Raw genomic sequence first — 22,011 nt, 5'->3', positions numbered from 1 at the left:
ATATTATAGATGATAAATAGATAAACAATCTCTCCAAGTTTCAGATCTGTGCGGTGTACCGTTTGCGAGTTATTTGACGAACCTTTCCACGCAAATTTATAAAGCTTAGCATGGAGATGCCATAACTGTGTCCTTCCGAGGGACACAAATATGGCCGCCGTGATGTCAGAGAAACCATCTGGAACTCAATTCTGTTTACATCAGCGGCAACCTTTGGCTCATGAGCTAGTACAGTATCGCATAAAAATAAATAAACACCACTGATTATATCTGAAATGTTCAATCTGATGAAAATGGAAAGGAAAGGCCTTTTCAGCTTTGTCACTGCACTTAGCTTGATGTCACATACGACGGAGAACTCAAATATTTAAAATGCTCTGTTTAAAAAACCAATGACACTTTTGATCTGGAAATTTGCAAAAAGATATATTTTTAGTTTATCTTACGTCTAATGACAACGAAAATTTAGTAGGCCTAGTGAATTTTGATTTCAGAATTTTATGACGTAACATGAAAACCAAGAATTGCATTAGGTTCGACTCATGTGAAGTTCAACGTTTGGCGAGGCCATAGCTGACTGAACGTGATCAATGTGAAAAGCACGTGATCGGAACGTGAATGAGGCCAGTGGCGGGATTGTTGCGAGATGTTTTTGAAGCTCACTTCTCGGCGATTCTAGGAAATTTGTCGTTAGTTCTTTGAAATTTCGTTAAACACAGTTTTTTTTTTTTCGAAACAAGAAATGGCAAAAGGATTTCAAAAATGCCTGGAAATTAAGTCGGTCCTTTGCTTTTCTGCTACGTATTTTACGATGTGTTCGTCGTACATTTGCAATGTTTAATACAATAATTAAAGTCGTGCTCAGGCGGTGCTGTTGTTAACGCTGATTTGTCCTTTCGTTTTTCATCCTTTAGATGTAAACAAAGCACTTAAGGTCTGGTCCCGAGGGAAACAGTTAGTTTCGTTTTCCTGAGAGTCTCCATTTTTCCCTTGATTTCGTCTCAGGCATGACATCGAGACTCTCAGGAAAACAAAACGGTTTCCCTCGGGACCAGACATTAAGTACAGGGGAGGTCTCTGGCACGATTCACGGGCGGAAAAAATAGCCAATCACGGATCACGGATATTGAAATTTCATTTTCCCGAATCACGAAAATAAGTACTCTTTTATCCTGTTCTTACTTTACAAAGAGTGTTTGAGAAGAAAATCCAAATTGATTAAAAAATTATGAAATTAAGAAAGAAACGTACTCTTTTTTCCTGTTCTTACTTTACAAAGAGTGTTTGAAGAAATCCGTCACACAGTGCTAAAAGCAATATGTTTGCTTTACAGCGCTTGCTATTAAAAGTCACTATTACTAAGATGTTCCAGCGTCTTCTTTTATTTCACACGTTTAAAACGTCGATTTTCACAACTGCATGCGGTCACTACTTTTAAGGAAAGCTGATAACAAATATATCCTACAAGATCACTTATTTGCTCGATTGACTTTGCTATTACACTATATTGGAAAAAATCAAAAAACACACGTTGCCCTTACACAGCATGTGACCTAATTTTAAAGCACTTTTGAATAAACTAGAAAATATTTCTTTTATATTACTTTTAACCCAAAAAGTTCAATTTCACAGTGACTAGTCAACTTATCCGATTTCTAATCAGTATGTAGCAGAGATAAAGGATGCATATAACTTTGACTTAATCGTAAAAGAAAACTATTTTTTCTTATCCTCTGCAACTCAAGAACTCAAGAAACGCAATTAAAAATTATCTTTCACAGATGAAAAGTTTCTGATAAGCAAATTCACCTCAAACATTAATTTTATATACCGACTGGTCAATAAAAGTTGATCGAAGTTTTCCAGTCACGCTAATGTCACCCTATTGTCACGCCAATGTCACGAGTAAATAATTCAGTTTAAGTATATTCCCATGGGTTGCTGAGATACATGGTGGGCTGCAGACACGTTTTTTATAATTATTAATGCTTAATAAGCTACAAAATTTTCAATCATTTGCGAAAATGGAATTCATTACGTTGTTACAATTATATGTTCGAACTGTAACTATTTTTGAAAAAGTTTGATAATTATTTCTGATTCAATAATTGCCGGCATTGCTCTGATTATAGTTGCTACAATACTTGGTATTCTACAGATGTTTATATATTTAGTGAATCTAATTAATTACAGTTCAAGTCGTTAGTCAAGACCTGTTTTCCGTTCCATCAGTAAGCTGCAGTTCTCCATTTCACTTATTTTCAGGTGGTTTCGTAGTAGACTTCAACTTCGTCTGGTTGAAAGTTATAACTACCCGCCAGGAATGATTGTGCGAATGAGGTGCCGTACCTGTGACCAGCTGGTGGATTGTAGGAGTATCCAAGATCTGTGTATGAATTTGTGTTTGACGAGGCGTAGTTTTTTATGTGAATATCGTACCCTCCTCCGAATGTTGGTCCATAATCATTTCGATCGTATATAGCATGTTGATAAGAGCCATGAGGTCCTGGTGGCCTGAATGTTACTGGTCCCCATCCTATAATAAGAAGAAGGCTAAAAGTTGCAGTGCTTTTAGTTCGTAATTTATCGTCTTTAATTATTAACATTGGCAGGTTAAAAAGAGAAACAAACAAAAAGAAAACATAAAAACAAAAACAAATAAAATGTAAGAAAAAAATATATTTTAAGTTTTACACCAAAATTAAAGTAAGTTCAATTCTGATGTTACCAAGTTGTACCCATTAAAAAGTTGTTACATTTTCACCCCACCCCCCACCCCCTCCTCCTTTCGAATTGTTTTTCATCATGATGAATTGCTAAGCTGATATGTTACTTTTATAGTACGGAAAGAAGTTGACTTTCGTTCTTGTGGCCAGTCAAGTAATAACATGCAAGTAGTTTACATTTTCACGGATCATTTCAGATCTTGTCCTTCCAGGGCGAACATTTTGAGAGCCTAAAGCATATCTTGCAAATAGACTTGAGCCAAAACAAACTGAACTAGCACAACATGTGGCAGAGTACAGATTTAGAGGTGTCATTCAACTCTACAAACGGAAACCACGCAGCACGGACTTATGACCTCTAGACACATCCTTGGCCACAATCTTACAGCTCTACAATACATAATGCCTCCGAATAATAACAGTACCCTCAGAAAGAAGTCAGAAGCAAATAAGGTCGAAAGACCGAACTCAACATAAAACGGCAAAGGTTACAAATGTCACGAACGTAGGAGTCGTGTAGGCCCGTCACCTTTATTTACCTTCGACGGTAAAGCCAGTGCTTTCAACTGTTTGTAACATTGCTAATTAACAATTAGACTACGAGCCCGAGTTTTCTATGAGTGAATAGTTAACGAGGCACAGCCGAGTTGACTATCGCTCATAGAAAACGAGGGCGAGTAGTCTAATTGTTTTAGTAGAAACTCTAAAGGATTGCAGTCCAAAACCGACAATATTGTGCACTTTGAAGATAACAATCAAGAAAATTTACCGCTTAAGTGAAGATGTCCTTTAAAGCGGACCATCGCATTTCGGGTCGGAACAAAGTTCTCCTTCAAACTTTGCCCAGTGAACTATCTTGGTTTATAAGTAAATGCAACGGCATTAGTTTTTTGAAATACGTTAAAATATTTTTTTCAGAGCCTATAACACCCAAGGCGACAAAAAGGCTAAATTTTGGTGGTCGCTACAACGAAAAACTGCACAAGTTGACGAGCTCGGCACACAAAAACCGCCAACAGCAGCAGAAAACTATTATAATTCCATGAAAGGTGGTCCTTAAAGGGTTGTGAACTCATGTTTGTTTTAATTTTTTATTTTATTTTCAGGTTTGGAAAAATTTATCTCTCAACATCCGTCAGATCGCTTTTTATAAACATGCCAATGTACCGTGACTTTGCTGGCCTATAATTTCCAAGTCCAGACCAGACCATTCTAAATTACACCTGAATTCTACTAAATAGATGCCAGTGAGCACAGAAATCTAAAAATACCTTGCACTTCTTACTCTCTTTGGTCACAGCGACTTCCAACTTTTCGTGTTTTAAGCGAGTTTTTCACACACATTATGCAAATGAGGTTGTAAACCGAGTAACGGTTGTTTTTAACAAAAATGGTTAAATCGTTGACCTACAGCATTGCAAGTCAAAAATACAGGTGATTTCACAGAACGATCACTTGCAAACTTTTTAAGCGGTTAAAACGGCGAATTATTCGTCCTGGAACTTTGAATTTGTTACAAATTAATTATGCAGTTTCGCTCTCTGCTAAACTTGGTCAGGTAAACTTACTAGTTGGATTGTGTACTCTTAGGTTTTGCTGATTTCTATTGTTGAGTTAACAGTTTTGTTACTTTTGAAATCTGATCGTTTGCTCAGTATGTAATAAGTTTAATTTTAACACCACACATTCAAATCTAGAATTCGTGACATTTTAATTTAATTACTGACATCAATGTACGAAGTTAAAAACAATTAATTTATCCTGTTACCGTAGCTGAGGACGGTACTTTGTGGCCCTAATTACCTTTCTTCCTAATGAATTCGCCACTAAAAAAAATACTTTCAAGTCTGTTTCCTTGACTCAAACTTTATAGATCACTGGAGCGACTTTTACCGTGACAAAACGGAAACTGACGTGACACGGCCAGCAATTTATACCTAATCTGTTCAGAACTAATCGCTATCGTGTGGTTCTTTATCTAGGTTCGTTCGACGTTTTTGCTCATCCATTTGGTTTTCATGTTTAGATGTGCTACCAGACCTTATACAAATTTCAGTTTGCATAACTACCTCTAAGCTTATAACAAGAAACGTCTCTGATCCCTGTTGCCACCACACGGTACAACTTACTACACCTTGAGATCATATCATTCTTTTCGAAAAAAAGAAAAGAAAACACTTTCTCGTTGCAAATAAAATACTTTTCGAAGAAAATCTCTACTCAAAAAAGCACTTGTCTGTTTTCTTGACTCAAATTTAGATCAATCGGTGAAAACGGAAACTGGCGTGACACGGCCAAAAAATTATACCTAATCTGTTCAAAACTAATCGCCTGGTTCTTTGTCTAGTTTTTTTCGACTTTTTTCTTATCCATTCAGTTTTTATTTTTAGATATGCTACCACGCCTTAAACAAATCTCAGTTTGCACAACTACCTCTAAGCTTATAACCAGAAAAGTCTCTGACCCCCCCCCCCCCTCCAGGGGGAGGGGGTAACCCCTTAATGGCCTAAACGGGGAGGCTCCGTCCGAAAGGGGTACCTTTTTCATGCTTTTGGTATCTAAGAGTAGGAATCTCACAAGTTTAGGTAAATGAAAGCGTTGGGATATCGGTTAATTAGGTATTTAAAAGAGTGTTCAAGTTTAAATATTTCGAACAAACGCACCTTATGGCTGTATTATTTAAATGTATCAAACGCTTCATAAAAATAACATCAAGACTTCCTGGTTTAGGCATATGCCATGTCTTTTCGGTATATAAATGGGTTTATTTTAGTAAAAGTTACACGAAAGGGGTACCTTTCCTGTCAAAATGGTTTATAAAAGGCCGTAAGGAGTTGGACCATGGGGCGGAGCCTTCCCGTATAAAACTTTTTTGAGTACCTCCCACACCCCAGGCTTTGACCTCCGTCGCCACTACACGGTACAACTACACTCTGAAACAAGGTCATTAATTTTTGTAACCAGGATTGGCTTGGCATCTCTAGATCGAAAAGGGATATCAAAATGTGAACACATTTCCCTAAGCATCTTAACTTTGAAAGATGCTAACTTCCCCTCTCTTGCAAACGTGCACAAATTATATACATCATATATAATTGGATGAGCCAGGCCAATTTTCTCCTGTACAGCATCCGCTGTCTCCCTGAGGCTGTGCTCATCTAAATCGCATGCGTATTCCTCTAATAAATCTTCATCATCGTCCTCCTCCCTGTCTGTATCCTCCTCGTCTTCACTCTCCATGCGCTTCTGGTTTCCCTTTTTCATGCGCGCCGACAACCTTGAGAAGAAACCTTGGATCTGAGTCTTCGACAGCCATTCCGCTCTATCAAACAGTCTTTCTCCGTCTATTGTCATGGCAGTTCTCATGTCCTTCGCAACCTGCTCTGGATCTTCCTTCCTGCCAGTGTCTTTACCGATGTTAAATTTCTTTGTTAGGTATTCCCGAACTTTCTGGGAAAACCTCTTACTTCCACTTTTCTTCTGAAGTGCCCATCCCATCGGTAATGATGTTAATGTTAGAGATTCTGTCGTGGCGACTGCTGTTTTTTCAGCGGAACTTTCACCTTGTAATGTTAATGTCTGAAAGTGTTCAACCCAGCCTCTCCTTACTTTATCATAAAGACTTTCCTTTACAGGTTACTGAGTCGTGTGATGATTGGCCATATTCATATGGAGATCAAGGTCGGCCTGATTTTGGAACTCGTCAGTGCAGCTTGTTTCAGGGCATTCGTAAAGCTCTTCCTCACTGTCATCTGCTTTGGTGCTCTCTTTAAATTGTCTAGCAGTGGTAGAAAAGAATGGAACCTCCTCTAAAAGGCCTGTTTTAGTTTGGGGAAAAGATACAATGTCATTCCATGGAATAAACTTTCCGGGACCGACATTGAAGGCTTTCCATACACGAAGGCCTTCTTGGGTAAACGCGAAGTTGTGGAGGTTGCTGTAGTTTGAAATCTGACTTATCTTCAGCGTTGTGAACTGCTCCTGAACAGTACATACCTCTGCTGTCGTCCCCTTTACCGGTCTCTCTTTCAAGGCTGTATGCATGTGTTGAGCAGAGACAACGTCATGACCTTCATTGCAATATCTTCTGATAGATGCCTTAATTGGACACAAGATCCTATCACACATGTCCTTTCCCGATTGAGGCTCAGAGTGGTCGTATCTCAAAATCTTTATCCCCTGACGTTGACCGAGCTCTTGAAAGGACGACACCAGCATGCTATTGTGATAACATCCAGCCTCGTCTGATCGGATGTAAGCCTTCCTTGTTGCTGGATTTTGCGATTTCAACGTAGACAGGAGGTTCTCCATGATTGAAAGCACTGCAAACCAGTCCTGCTGTTGGCAACTGTTTACCAGGTGAACGTAGCAGGTTACTTCAGGGCACTCATCCCGTTTCATGACTACGCTGCTAACATGCCAGCTGATTCCCCTCTTGGCGAACCAATCTGCCTGCTTCTCCCGAAACTTCATAGCCGTGAACTTCATTGCCCAGTCAACTACTATGAATACTTCTTCTTCCTATAGAGAGTTGAGAATTTGCTGCTTTACTTGATCCTGGTTCTGCGCTCTAAGAACATGTGCTTTCCATTCAAAGATTTTAGAGGCAGCAACGTTTGCATCATATTGAAGGTCGCCTGCTTTTTCTTTACCCAGCTGTGTCACGTAGGTAGGAATGGCACATTTGATGTCTTCTACGACACTTTTCAGACTTTCACAGCTCTCGCATGCCATGTCATGGCTATGGTTGCATGCCGTTTGATAGTCAGTGTCACTGACATCGCTCAAACCAAACGTTCTGCAGTGATCAGGGCAAAGGCTACTATCCTGTTTACAGTGGTCGCGGTATGTTGTCTTGAGATAAAGTTTCCCCTCGTGAAGCCGCTTTCGAGCTTGCGTACACCATTCTTTCTCTGCCCCAACACGCTCCAGCTCGTCTACAATTCTAAGTAAGTCCTTAAATCCGTCTGCACCGTCCGCTGCTGTATTGTCCAGACCCCGCAATGATTTCCTCTGCGAAGCTTCTTGAACGTCAAGCACTCTCCACATGGTGGATCTACTTATTGGTTGAAAGTCAGTTTCCTTGCAGTATTCGAGGTATTGATTAATAATAGTGCATCTGGCCACTGTGCGGACGACGTTAGGCATCACAAGTTCTTCACCACTGTCAAGTTTGAGGGTACGAGTACCATAAGCTACGTCTTGGTAGTAATAAGGGCGCATTGTGAATTCTAAAAAGTGGTCAAGTTGGCTCTGGTCCACACGGATTCTATGCTGGGGTATCTTCTCCGCTGGTACACCGGGCCCTTCATTCTTCGCTAGAGCTCTGGCTTTTTTTATTTGTCGATCGGAGAGATTTTCAAATGACTTGTGAATTTCTTTGAGCTCTTTTGCAGTAAAACTGTTGGCATAGATACTCAGGATCTGAGTTTTCAAAGATTTTGATGGTGCGTTTTGATACGCTGTGACAAGAGCCTCCAAGCCAACATCACCAGCATTAGTTTTAATTTGGTGTTGATTGACAACTTCTTGAAATAGTTGCTTTCCAGCGTTTGGAGCGATAACATCACATATCAGGTGACAGGCTTCTTCTGCTTTCTGTACAACGTCCGATTTTTCCATACTGGAGCAATGTTCCCAGCAAGTTACCTGCGATTCTAGAGGATCAATTCTTGGCTTTTTTATGGCATCGGCAAGGCTGTCGATACATGCATTGAAAACTTGTACTGTGCCTTCATCCTTCTCTGAACCCAAACAACACTTCTGCATTTCCATGCTTTCGTCTAACTCTAGCAGAGCTGAAGGCGTCCACGTTTCATCTAAGCTGCAGCCACGCCTCGATACACGGGGAGTTACGGGTGAAAAGGTTGAGGAAGTGAGCTGAGCTACTGCAGCTTCTTTGCAAGGCCTTAAAATGAAAATTTATCTTTATTGAAATCTCGAATGACGCTAATAACATAAATCGTAAGGAAATTGTACAAAACAACAAGTATTGATTTACCTCGATAACAATTATTATTCGGACGTTATATCTTTTTACCCAGTGAAAAGAAGTTTATTTCTCAATAGGGAAAATGCTAGTCTGTTCACATTTGGCAATGACGAAAAATAAATCAATTAAGTATATTACTAGTCTGCATAGCTGGCAGTTTTGCTGGGATTTACTCGGGAGCAAGCGGCGAAGCCGTGACAACGAGTGGTGAAGCTACGAGGGTTCAAAAGTCATTCTTCTCCCTAGGCTCCTCGCGCGGGGGGGGGGGGGGGACATCGCAGTGCCGGGAAACGGAGTGTGCGCAGTGGCCATCGGATGGTTGGAAAAGGCACAGTGAATAGCATAACAAAGTTTTTTGTTTAGTTCGCATGTTTTGGTGTTGACCATGCACATATCACAATAGCTGCTCATTTTTGTGAAAGCAGCTAACCAATAAAAACGTTTCTACGTATGCACCAATATATTTTCAGTGACGTCAAACATGAGGCGAGAAATCCGGCTTAAATTAAAAAAAATCTCAGCGGCGTAAAAATATCAAAGGCAAAAACCACCAGTATTCGCATTCTACACGCACGCATGCATGCATTAATATTTTGATTGATGTCTTTCTTAACAGCGGCTTGATTGACACAGATTTGCACCATTTCCCGGCACCGGTTTGCCGTCAAATAGTGCCGACCTCATGGCCCCTTCACCTTGAACGCGACAAAACCACCAGCTACGCAGGCTAGTATATTACATCTATGTTTGTTTATTTTATTTGTTTATATATATATATATATATATATATATATATATATATATATATATATATATATATATATATATATATATATATATATATATATATATATATAATAAGTTGATGCTTTATTTTAAAGTGACTGCCAAAAGGTTAAAAATGTTCATCTTATTTTCTAATGTAGCAAACTGATGCAAAAAATATCAAATCAAATGATATTGTAAATACGAAACCAGTTTCACTTGAGCTCGTTGACAAATTGGGTTTGTCGCTAGATGTTCTTAAAGCTTAGAAATACTGGTAATGACTAACCTTGAACTTCTTGATATGTCGGTGGCGTCTTCTTCTTTTTCTTTTTCCGAGGTAGGTAATACCCAGTGCATTTCCTTCACAGAAACGTTGTATTGGTTGCGGCAGTTGATACAAATAACTGTATATTAGTTAAAAACAATATTATAATTAAAATGATATCACGAAAATTATATTCGATGACAGTCTAAACAATAAAAGAAACTTGCACGCCTCGCGTTTCCTCCTCCCCATTTTTGTCTTTTTCTAGCCCTCTCCACAACAAGTTAGAAAATGATGTAGTTATTTCTGGCTTGTGTAGCCTGGCCGTGTTGGTTTACATAGTCTGCTACTAAGTAGAATTGTACTAAGTACACTTAGTAGAGATAAGGGACAATAGGAACCGAATAGTCTGATTAGTCAAGGCTGATAGCCTAAGGACTGTTAGACTTTTTTTATAGGGCGGGGGGATGGAGCATTTTAGATGCTCGTTATTTTTATTTTCTTACAGCCTAACAAGATATTTTTTGGTGCTCGCTAGATATTTTTTGGGGCCTTAGCCTTCTTTTAGGATTTACATCCCCTCCCCCATAAATCATCTTATGCTCCACCCCTAATGGCAAACGCAAAAAAACATAAGAAAGGGCCGCAGGGGTCTCACAAGCTATAAAAAAAAACCTTCCCTTATTAACTTCGTAATTCTTAAAGAATTTATTTTAACATGTATTTGTCTAAACAGCATTCAAAACAGGCTATCTAACAGTGGCGTCTTAGTGCGCAAATATAGAATATGAACCAACAGTGTAACCTGGAAGTACCGACAAAAGCTTCAGAAGAATTTAGCGGGCGCAAATAACTCTCCCTCCTCAACAAATGTTAGAAAGAGCAGCTCAAGAAATCTTGAACCGGCATGAACTACTAAAGCAAAAGAAAAATATTTTTATAATCTGTTTTATGTAAAAGAAACTGCATGGTAATTCTCTACGCACCTGATCCGACTTGAACGAACACACCGTACATCTTCTGAATAGCCTTTGACATTTCCAAATTTACGGAATATCGGCTCTTTGCCCCTTGCTGGTTTCTTCGTGGGCGTCCTTGGTGCGCTGGATATAGGAAAGCTGTTCTTGGGCGCCAGAACTTTCCATATGTGTGCCTATGCTTGGCGTACACGGTCATTTTTTCGACAACCGACTCCTCTAAATCAAAAAAGCCAGCTCTGGCCAGGATAATTTGCCATTCTGTGATATTCTCTTGCGATAAATGGATAGAAGCGAGGTGGCTGTCTATCGGTTCATCGCACTCAAGCAAGCAGAAAAGTCTTGAAACGCCTCGTGAATCGCCACACTTTCCCGTTTGCGACAAAAAGCACGACATCTTGTTTTGAAAGTTTAATTTTGGAGCCAATTACAAAACTTTGGCTCAAAACTAATTACATTATCACAGTGACAATACTTACGAGAACTGTCCCTAACATTTATTTAACAATTCGTGCCATTATACAACACTATACACTAAATTATGAATAAAACTAGTAACAGAATGACAATTTCAAATGTCTTTGAACATCCTTACAGCTGGTAACGTGAATTGTGGCAATAGAATTTTGACGGTACGAACCGTCGGGTTTTGCCGACGCAAATCTTGTTTGCATGTAACACGAAAAGTCACGCAAATAAAGTTGTAAGGCGTTAAGGAAGAAAGCGACCATAGAGACCGCGGTAAATCAGGCTAAGAAAAATGAGGGCTGTTTTATGCAAAACCTGCTGTTAGTTAACAGCAGGTTAACTAACTAAAATTGCAACGTTATAATGTGGCAACAAAACAAGTCAACTGAAATACAAGGTCACAAATTGTTTATTTCAAGAGGTACATTACTCCAACTTGTTAGACCAGTTAAAACTGAAGAAATTTTAAAATACTACACCTTGAACGCTTTCAGATTTAGGAAGAACTTATCTGTTCTTCCCTTCAGTTTTAAATGAAAAACAGCGAGTTCCAAAAAGTTAGAACGGTTTGTTTTAAAACATCGGTCAAAGTTCAGCAGACAACACATATTGCAAATCAATTATGACATTTGTCTTGGAAGCATGCAAAGTTGAAGACAAAATAAATCGCCTATATTAACCACTTATATAATTTGCAAGTTTTCTTTCTATAAAACTTCCTGTATTTTTCACTTACAATGTCGAATTTTTACAATTTAACCGTTTTTGTTAAAAACAACCGTAGTTGGGTTTACAACCTCATTTGCATAATGTGTGTGAAAGATTCGCTTAAAACACGAAAAGTTGGAAGTCGCTGTGACCAAAGAGAGTAAGAAGTGCAAGGTATTTTTAGATTTCTGTACTCACTGGCATCTATTTAGTAGAATTCAGGTGGAATTTAGAATGGTTTGGTCTGGACTTGGAAATTAAAGGCCAGCAAAGTCACGGTACATTGGCATGTTTATAAAAAGCGATCTGACAGATGTTGAGATATAATTTTTTCCGAACTTTTAAATAAAAAAAATGTTAAAAAAAAAACATGAGTTCACAACCCTTTAAGGACCCCCTTTCATGGGATTATAATAGTTTTCTGCTGCGTTCGGCGGTTTTTGTGTGCCGAGCTCGTCAACCTGTGCAGTTTTTCGTTGTAGCGACCATCAAAATTTAGCCTTTTTGTCGCCTTGGCTGTTATAGGCTCTGAAAAAACTAATGCCGTTGCATTTACTTATAAACCAAGACAGTTCACTGGGCAAAGTTTGAAGGAGAACTTTGGTCCGAGCGAAATGCGATGGTCCGCTTTAAAGGACATCTTCACTTAAAGAGCTACACGCGCGCGACTGTTTTCTATCCGTGATTATAGTTCACCACTAAATTTTCTCCGATTCTGATTGGTTTAAATTGAACACGTGACGCGATAGTGCCCGTCCGCCGGAGGGCACTATCAGCCCATAGTGCCCTCCCGTGAAAAATGCCCGGATCGATAGTGCCCGCCCGTGGCTGTTTTTTGTAAACAAGCTGCCTGCAGACAAAAAAACCCAACCAAATTCACTGCATTTAGTGGGTTTCTTGTCTGGTTTTGTTTCGTTTGTTAAATTTCGGCTTTCAATTGAGTTTTTTATCCTGAAAAGTAAAAATAATTCACGATGCTCGTTTTTGTATGTGCGCGCGGAAGAAAATTTAGTGGTGAACAATAAAAACAATAGAGTGTTTCTGTCTCGGAACTATCGGTCTGATAGTTGCCCCTTGGAAATTTGATGTTCTTAAAACTAGCATATTTGCCCTCGAAGCTTCGCTTCTCGGGCTAATATTTGTTTTAAGAACATCAAATTTCCGCGGGCCGGGGCAACTATCAGACGATAGTTCCTCGACAGAAACACTCTATTGTTAAAATAGAAAACAGTGGGAGAACCAATCAGATTCGCGGATTTCCAATAGAACACAGCTGAGTTTCTACTAACATAAGTTGAAATCGGTATAACGAATAACAGATAGAAAGCTTCCGAACCCACAGTGGCAAACAGTGTTGTCGAAGTCGGCGACTTCCCGACAACTCGAGCTGAAAAACAAAAGGCTTTGCAAATCACTACCGTCGATGAAAACGTTTTACAATGAATGTGACAAAAGAAGCTTTCCCTCTCTCTCGATAGGTTTATTCCATTTAACTTCAAGGACTGTGTTTGCTTTGCAGCGCACGCTATTAAAAATATAGGTCAACAAGGGTGACATGAGTCTAATGCCGTATGGCATAGTGATACAGATTGCGCGGTTTTCGTAAGCCGGTTAAAATTGGTTAGAGGTTTGTGTTCGGGAGTTCAATTTAAAATGCTTATAGCAAGCTAGGGGCATCGTGGATGATTATGGATGAAAACGAAACAGTCATAAATGTTATATGCTTCACAAAATTTAAAGTATGAACAGGAGTTGATGTTACTTCTTCCGTATTGTCCGTAAAAGCAGAAACGATTAAACATTTGGACAAGATTGCGTGACGATTTACAAAAAGCATGTTCATTACAACAAGGGTTGAAGAACTTCACATCGTTTTCTTTCAGATTTTTCACCATTTTGATGATGACTCTTGAAACAGATTTTGTAATAAAAGCACTTGAAATAGTGACTGTTACTCCATTGTACTGTAAGCACTAAGTGACAGATTTTCCTAAAAACGGGTGTAAATGCTCACGTCAATATAATGATGACCTTTTGAACGCTGGAAACTAGGCAATTATTATCGAGCTACCATACACAGGAGCGAAGACTGTTTATCATGATGTACAAATTTCGCGAATCATCACTTCCATATCAATGTAACCATTTTATGATTTTTCTAGCTGTAAGAAGAACTTAAGATCTCTGAGAGTCGTAAAAGCATGAAATTCGATTTCAGTGTATGGCAAAGGCCGGGACAGTGTAATACTGCAAAGCGGCCAAACAAAGGCATTTTGATTTAGTCGCGTAACTTGATTTACATTTATCCATGTACATCTTTTATTTTTGAAGGTTTTTGTTTGCACTGTAAAGAAAAAATTGGTCAAAATTCGAATGACTTAAATACAAAATACGAGGTAAAGTTTTCTATTTTTTAAAACAAAATAAATATTTGGTCGCATTGTGTAAATAAACGCGAGTCGCCGTCGAAATATTTTTTCTCAAAGACGTCTTGCTTTTTAAGCAAGACGAAAACAAAAGTGCTTAACTGAACTGAAAACGAAGATTTATTTTCACAAAAAGCTTACAAATGTCTTAACTGGAAAATTATTACGTCCTGTTCAAGTGTTGAATAATCGTGACTTGAGAAAGAACTTTTAATTATGCGTGGGAACACGTGTCGCTGATTGGCTGTTTTTAATTGAAACTAATCGTGCGTGTCCGTACGGAGTCCGTTCTTGCAGCTGATCATTGTTTTCTACATTACAGCGAACGATTATCGATCCCGAACCATTCCCTTGGGATTGCTAACAGCTTTTTTCATATAACAAAGAGTCTAATGCGCATGCGCAAAGCGCACGCAAGCATTAGACTCAAAAAAGAAACTATTACTAATATGTCCCAGCGTCTTTTTTATTTCACACGTCGATTTTCATACCTGTATGAGGTCACACGTTGCCCTTACACAGAACGTGACCTAATTATCAACCACCTTTGAATAAACAAAAAAAATCATTTAATAATAGTTTTAATCATGTAGTTTTAATCATGTAAGTCCAATTTCACACTATCTATATCTAGCAAAGATAACGATGCATATAACTTTGACTTAATCATAAAATAAAACTTGTTTTTCTTATTTTCTGCAACCCGAGAAATAAGGAAACTCAATTAAACATTTTCTTCCACAGATGAAGTTTCTGATAAAAAAACTTCACCTCAAACTTTAATCATATATACTGACTGCTCAATAAACGTTGATCGAAGTTTTCTTGTCACGTGTTTGTCACCCTATTGTCACGTTGAGCTTCAGAAAAGTGTTATTACTAAAAAAGGCTAACCAGCTACCTAATGTTTAATCATCCGTTAAAATATATTTCTTTACATTGTTACAATTTTAATTTCGAACTGTAACTGTTTTTAAAAAGATTGATGATTATTTTTAATACAATAAGTGCATTGCTCTGATTAAAGTTGTTCAATGATTGGAATTCTATAAATGTTTATATATTAAGCGAATCTAATTAATTGCAGCTCAAGACGTTAGTTAAGAAGCGGTTCCCATTCTATCTGTAAGCCATCGTTCTCCATTTCATCCATTTTCAGGTAGTTTCGTAGAAAACTTCAACTTCGTCTGGTTGAAAGTAATAACTACCCGCCAGGAATGGTTTCGTGAATGAGCTGTGATAACTGTGACCAGCTGGTGGATTGTAGGAGTATCCGAGATTTGCGTATGAACCTGTGTTTGATGAGGCGTAGTTAGAAATGTGGATATCGTGCCCTCCTCCGAAGGTTGGTCCATAGCTAGGGGTATCGTCTATAGCATATTGGTAAGAACTTGACCCTGCTACCCCCGGTGGCTTGAATGTTACTGGTCCCCATCCTGGCTTGTTCACAAGTGAGAAAAGAAAAGCTGTCGAACTGTACGCGTAGCTATTCCTGGAGGCTAATAAAGAATAATAATAATGAAAAAAGTGTTTTAAATTGTTTCTGAGTATAAGTACCCTTTGGATCGTTTCTTATTTGCGATTGAGAACGCTAAATACTTACAGTGCTATAAGTTCGTAATTTCTCATTCTAAATTATTAAGATTGGTAGATTCAAAAGAGAAACAGACAAAACAAAACAAAATAAAACAAACAAACAATTAAAAGAAACAAAAACTGATTAAAAAGTGCATAAAATGAAAATATGTTTTATGCTTAACTCTAAAATTAAAGTAAGTTTATTCCAATGCTCTCAAGTTATACCATCTAAAAGTTGTTACGTTATCGCCCCTTTTGTGAACTGTTCTTCAACATGATTATTTTATACAGATATGTTACATAAGTACTGAAAGAAGTCGATTTTCTTTCCTGTGGCCAGTAAATCAGTAACGAAATTAGATTCGTTTTGACGGTGAAGGAAGCGCTTTTAAATGTTTGTAACATTACTGAACATAATGTCCCCGCGATATAACAAACAACAGATAAAATGCTTCCTGAACCCACAGCGACAAACAGCGTTGTCGAAGTCGGTGACTTGCTGACAACTCGAGCTGAAAAACACCGGATTTTTTACAAAAGGCTTTGTAAACCACCATCATAAAGAAAAAGTTTTACGAACGTGTTGCTGGTCAGTTATTGTACAGCGGGTAAGAAATTCCATTACTCGGCCCAGGTATTTTTTTGTGATATCCATTTTTTTGGTAAGTATTAATTTGGATCACTAGCTACAAACTGTACCTACAAATGAATAAGCTGTGACAATGCACAATGGCAAATACATGAACGCGCGACATGAACAGAAAAGAAATCATTACCTTTGCTGTAACAGATGTATCTAAATTCCATGGCCAATAAGAGAGTAAAAACACTTTTAAACATTACTGTCTTATTGTACTGAGAGGTTAAAAACTCTCTCAGGGAATGACCTAACGCGTGTATTACGCTCCTTTTTTTTTAATAAAATTCTTTAATTGGAATCTTTGTCGTTCTAGGGAATCAGAAAACAATTTTGATAAGACATATTATAGAATCAGCTTTACAAGTATCATATTGGGGGTGAAATCAACTTTTCTGTTTAGCGCTGTGAACTGTTTTTAAGAGTCAACTTTCAGACCGACTTGTCCAAAAACAATTAGCAATTAGATTTTGTATTGCAAACACTCCCATTACAGTTTGCTTTTTTAAAATTACTGAAATTAGCCGAGCCATTTAAAAGGTGACGTAACTCTAGACTAGTTTCTGGCTTTTAAAAATATTTTCTTGTAACCTAACCACACTCTATATCACAATTTTAGACGATACGTTGAAGATTAGGCAAGGACGTGGTTAACTTTTGTGATTCTTTGATTAACTTTTATGCATGTGGATTTACTGGAGACAAACAGAGTTATATCACTTACTCCATGAAGTGCTGGTATATCCTCCAAATATGTACTGACCAACACGAATTATGCTGACAGTAGGTCCTTTGTTGTCGCATTGTCCGTGGAAAGTTGATGCCGCCCAGCCATCCACTGATGCTCTCCAACAGCGCTTCCAGTCAGATGATTTGCCTTGGGTAACTGGTTTCAGCCATTTGCTTAGGGTAAGTAAGTGGTTTTCGTCCCGTCCAACAATGTTCGAAAATTTTAATCCTTAATGAGGAAAAAAAGATGCTTATAAAAATAATGTCCTTTGCTGAATGTTTACCAAGAAAAACCATGCATCCAATATATCGATTGGCCTCTCCACGGGTGGAGAGGTGGGAGATTAGTGGTGGCCACCATTTTTCCAAAACTTATAACGGGGAATCTCACTATGTGAAGCCGATTTATTATTAAGCATTCATTTTTTAGTCATAACATTTTGATTTCACCGATCCTTTACTCTAGAGGTTGCAATACTGACTTTCATTTGAACATTTGCATTTTTAATCATTCCATATTTTTGAACAGAAATGTTACCTTAAGTTTCATTTTCAGGAGTATTTTTTCTTGCTTTTATCAGTCAATCATCGGTTTATATTAAATTGAAGTGAAACAGTGCTTTTAAATCTTACCTGCATAATAGCATGCATATCCGTCGACAGCTTCACCATTCGTACATTTGCACGAATATGATCCGCGTTTATTAACACAGGTGGCGAGTAGACCACAGTAATCTGTCCACCTTTCACATTCGTTAAGATCTGTTGAATGGATAATATTCAGTAACTTTGCATTTGACTTATAGAAAGAAGTTTATTCAGTAACATGGCATTCAGTTGACTAATAGATAGAAGTTTATCTACCTCAACTTGAGCTTTATGAAGTATTGCATGCAGCTTAATACTGTAGTGTGTAACACTATAATTGAACAAACTGTCTTAATGCCCATATATGGAATGTCCCTATTATATTATCTGCCATCCGCACATGACATATATCCTGTGATGTACGCTATTAACGTGCCATATTTGGAAGTGAGCTCAAGAATACTTGTCCAAAATCTTGTCAAGCGCTGCAGAAACACTAACAGTTATTTAAGGAGAAGTTTACTCCAGAATGACCATTTATTTTCTTTACGCCAATACAAAGTTTATACAAAGATATGTTATTCACCAAAATTTCAGCCTCCAACGTGTGCTATAACCCTACAAAATCTTTCTTTGAAGTATCCCAAAACACAACAACTGAACGCCGCCATCTTGGAGCTGGTAATGCATGCGTGACGTCAAAGAGCTCAGCCTAAAGTTTGGCGGGGAAATTTAAATGCTCGAAACTCCTTGTTTCTTTGTTTGTCAAAATGCCTGTTTGTGCAGCTCCATTTTTCTCAAACAAAGCTCCAAGAAATACATAAAGAGGTATTTATTTTCACCGCCTTCCGATATTTAAAAGAATAATTATTGCTCAAAAGCGGACACAAATATTTGTGTGTTCCAAAAACCAAAGACTGCTTCAAAGTAGATCACAGATACAGTCTCCTGCGTGGCAATACCCACAAAAGAAAGAAAAAGCCAGACGCAATACCAACAATTTTTTTTTAAGAAATCTCCTTCTGTACCTCCCTTCAAACGACATGCAAGCGAAATGAGGCGAAAGAATAAGGAAAGAATAGAGGTTAGCCATTTTGCTTACCGTGTTTTCTCAAATCAAACACCTCCGGCGTTTATTTCAAACTTGGCCTGGTAAGCCCGACGTTTATCTGAAGCCGGTTTTTAATCGGGGTCCGGTGTTTATTAACGAAGTGCACTTTTCTGTATTTTTTTCAGGTTGATTTATTATTATCTATCCTTCGAGAACCACGATTTTTCTCGTCGTCACGGCCGAAAAACTGCTCCTCGGTCTCCGAGGATGATTATTTCCAAAGTAACAGTATTGCATACGGCACGTGCATGTTGCTATCAAGATTTGTTACAAACAGAACGGCAGAACATATACAACCAATGAGACCGTAAACGGCAATGTCGCCAACGTCCTCCACTGTTATAAACAACAGTGCGTGAGTCATGACAACACGAACGCGAACATTGCTGTTTCATTTTGTTTACAGCATCCATCCTAGTTATTTTACGCCGGACGTTTGATGAACATTATAAAAAATTACCAAAGAAGCAAACCGTACCAGTTTGTCGTTGCAGTGCTATTAAGAGAATATGTTTACTTGTTTGCTCGACGGCAAATAAACGCCGGGGACCTCGATCAAACGTCCCCGGCGTTTATTTAAAAGTTAGCAGTATTGATCCGGCGTTTATACGAAGCCGGTGTTTAATCGAGCAAATACCACGACGGCAAATAATTACAGCATGAACAAAAATTGACTTAAATTGGCAAAAACACTTCTCAGGATAGAAATAACAAAACGGGCTGAAAAAATTTGAATGCAATGACTGGGTTGTACATGTAAATAAAGATAGAAGGAAAAAGACAGAGAAAAAGATAAGTAAGATACAAACAAGAAGTCAAAATATTGCTTGATCTAAAATGAAATAATTCAAACGTTTCTAGCTCAGTTGCGATCTTATATTGGTTATATTGGTTGATTGCGTCTGGCTATTTCTTTTTTAGGAGACTGTATCTGTGATCTTCTTCAAAGCAGTCTTCCATATAGTTTTCGGAACACACACATATTTGTGTTCGCTTTGGCAGGAATTTTTCGTCCTTTACCCATTCTTATAAGCCATTCTTGAGCAATTTTTCTTTAGATAGTGAAAGTCGGCGAAAATATTTTTGTATCTCATGGAGCTCTGTTTAAGCAACACGGAGCTGCACAAAAAGGCATTTTGACAAAAAAAAAAGCCACTACAAAGCCACTGCACAAAAAGGCATTTTGACAAAAAAAAAAGCCACTACAAAGAAACAAGAAGTTTCGAGTATTTAAATTTCCCCGCCAAACTTCAGGCTGAGTTTTTTGACGTCACGCATACATTACCAGCTCCAAGATGGCGGCGTTCAGTTGTCTAGCTTTGGGCTAATTCAAAGAAAGATTTCGTAAGGTTATAGCGCACGTCGGAGGCTGAAATTTTGGTGAATAACATATCCTTGTATAAACTTTTCATTGGCGTAAAGAAAATAAATGGCCATTCTGGAGTGAACTTCTCCTTTAAGCCGTAAAAAGAAAAATGCTCCTTTGCTTGCTTGTTCTTCTTAGTACTTTGTATTTATTTGATGTTTACAAAGTTGACATGATAAAATAAGGCTTATAAATGGTCCATCCCTAACACTACCTGTCCACGATAAGCACGTATGCCAGGATTGTAATAAAACAATCTTACTGCGATGGTCGCAGGTACAATAATATTTCTTACCTTTCTTACAAGTATACTGATGACAGTCACTACACTTCACGTCGTTCCACTCATAACTGTACTTTATACCAAGTGTGTGTACACAATCTTCTTCTCTAAAGTTGTTAGGCTGATTCCTGGCCCAAGCGGTGAAATTGCCAGGACCGCGGTCTGCCCAAATGAAGTCTCCCTCTGTCGATTTGTCGTTCAATCCCAGCCAGGATTTCTCTCCATTGTGTCTATGCTGGATAAATACGTTTTCCTCGTTGTTATTAACATCAACCAAGACAGAATTTTCTTCGCGACATTTTGACAATGCTGTTGTCCAGTTAACACATTTCTCACTCGTAAAATAGCAGAATCCGTTGAAATAGCTCCATCCTGGACCACATACATCTGCACAAAAAGAAGAAGTTTTTGTTAGATCTCTTTTGTTCTTAACTGAATGGGGTGTTCTATTCATTTTGTTGTATTTTAAAACGTTTTGCTTCTGTTTCTGTCATTTGTTTTATGTTTATGTTTTTGTTTTCTGAAAAAAGCCTTTTTATTGGGTCGTAATTTTTACCACTTGGAGACACTAAACTAAGGCAGAGCAGTGTATGTTGTTTGTTTGAAAATAACCAATATTTGACATCAACACAAGGTATGAGCCCGAGGTTCAATACTAACCTGTAAGGACCGCATAACTCACTGACACTGGGTCATATCTGGTCTCGTACAATTCCTTGACACAAACTCTAATTCCAGAGGCATTCATGTTCTGCAAAACAAACACAGAGCTCTCAAAAAAATATATTCAATTCACATCCTTACAAGATCACAAAAATGACGCACTTAAAACAAACAAGTTGCATGCTCTCTATTGGCTGGCACGAAGAGTGTATGATGTACAAAATGCAACAAGACATCTAGGGAAAGAAATCGAAACAACTTTTGTTGTTCCTTCGATTTTCTACTTACTTATTGACACTCACATTTTCTTGTAGGAGCATAGCTATGTAAATACTCCGTAAGACTAGATAACAAAGTTTAGATTAATGAACTATTTATTTCAATAATTATAATTATTCATTATTATTTCATGTATTATTTTATTATTAAAACATTAACATTTACCTCGATCCACGAAGTAATGCCATTATGTACTGGTGCCAAGTTTCCACTTTCCGTTGTGCTGTGATTGGCTGATATCAAAACTGTTGGTGTTGAGTTATAACTTCGAGTAAAATGAACAAACTGTGTAACAAAAACAAAATAATTGAACCTTCTCAGCCCAATAGAACAAATTGACAAGCAGTATAGCATTATTGAAAGAAAACGCTTTGTTCAATGTTTTCGGTGTTAAGACGTCATTTTTCCTCAAAATACAACAGTACTTACCTCGCAGTACGCATTGTT

At 38.0% G+C, this 22,011-nt stretch overlaps 1 protein-coding gene across 3 annotated transcripts; it reads right to left on the bottom strand.

Moving 5' to 3' along the window:
• Positions 1-1,366: 1,366 nt before the first annotated feature.
• Positions 1,367-22,005, bottom strand: LOC144666382 (uncharacterized). Of its 3 annotated transcripts, none has more exons than XR_013573175.1 (7): positions 21,730-21,849; positions 21,283-21,373; positions 20,635-21,009; positions 17,908-18,036; positions 17,270-17,503; positions 15,185-15,829; positions 1,367-1,747 (listed from the first exon to the last, which is right to left on the bottom strand). XR_013573175.1 is itself a non-coding variant. In XM_078527806.1 (7 exons), the coding sequence occupies exons 2-7, from the start codon at positions 21,368-21,370 to the stop codon at positions 2,262-2,264; spliced, it is 1,164 nt and encodes a 387-aa protein (XP_078383932.1). In that variant the 5' UTR covers positions 21,371-21,373; positions 21,730-21,849; the 3' UTR covers positions 1,367-2,261. The 3 variants fall into 3 exon arrangements, 2 of the variants coding, with proteins under 2 accessions (XP_078383932.1, XP_078383933.1); XM_078527806.1 differs by having other exon boundaries at positions 1,367-2,538; positions 15,769-15,829; XM_078527807.1 differs by lacking the exons at positions 1,367-1,747; positions 15,185-15,829 and adding an exon at positions 21,994-22,005 and having other exon boundaries at positions 17,262-17,503.
• Positions 22,006-22,011: the final 6 nt, after the last annotated feature.

This window comes from Oculina patagonica, chromosome 9, assembly GCF_052425735.1.
Source record: "Oculina patagonica isolate OP01 chromosome 9, crgOcupat, whole genome shotgun sequence".
In the NCBI taxonomy this organism is placed as follows: domain Eukaryota; kingdom Metazoa; phylum Cnidaria; class Anthozoa; order Scleractinia; family Oculinidae; genus Oculina; species Oculina patagonica.
Note: the sequence above shows the minus strand (reverse complement) of the source record. Positions and strands in the feature narration are given on the sequence as shown.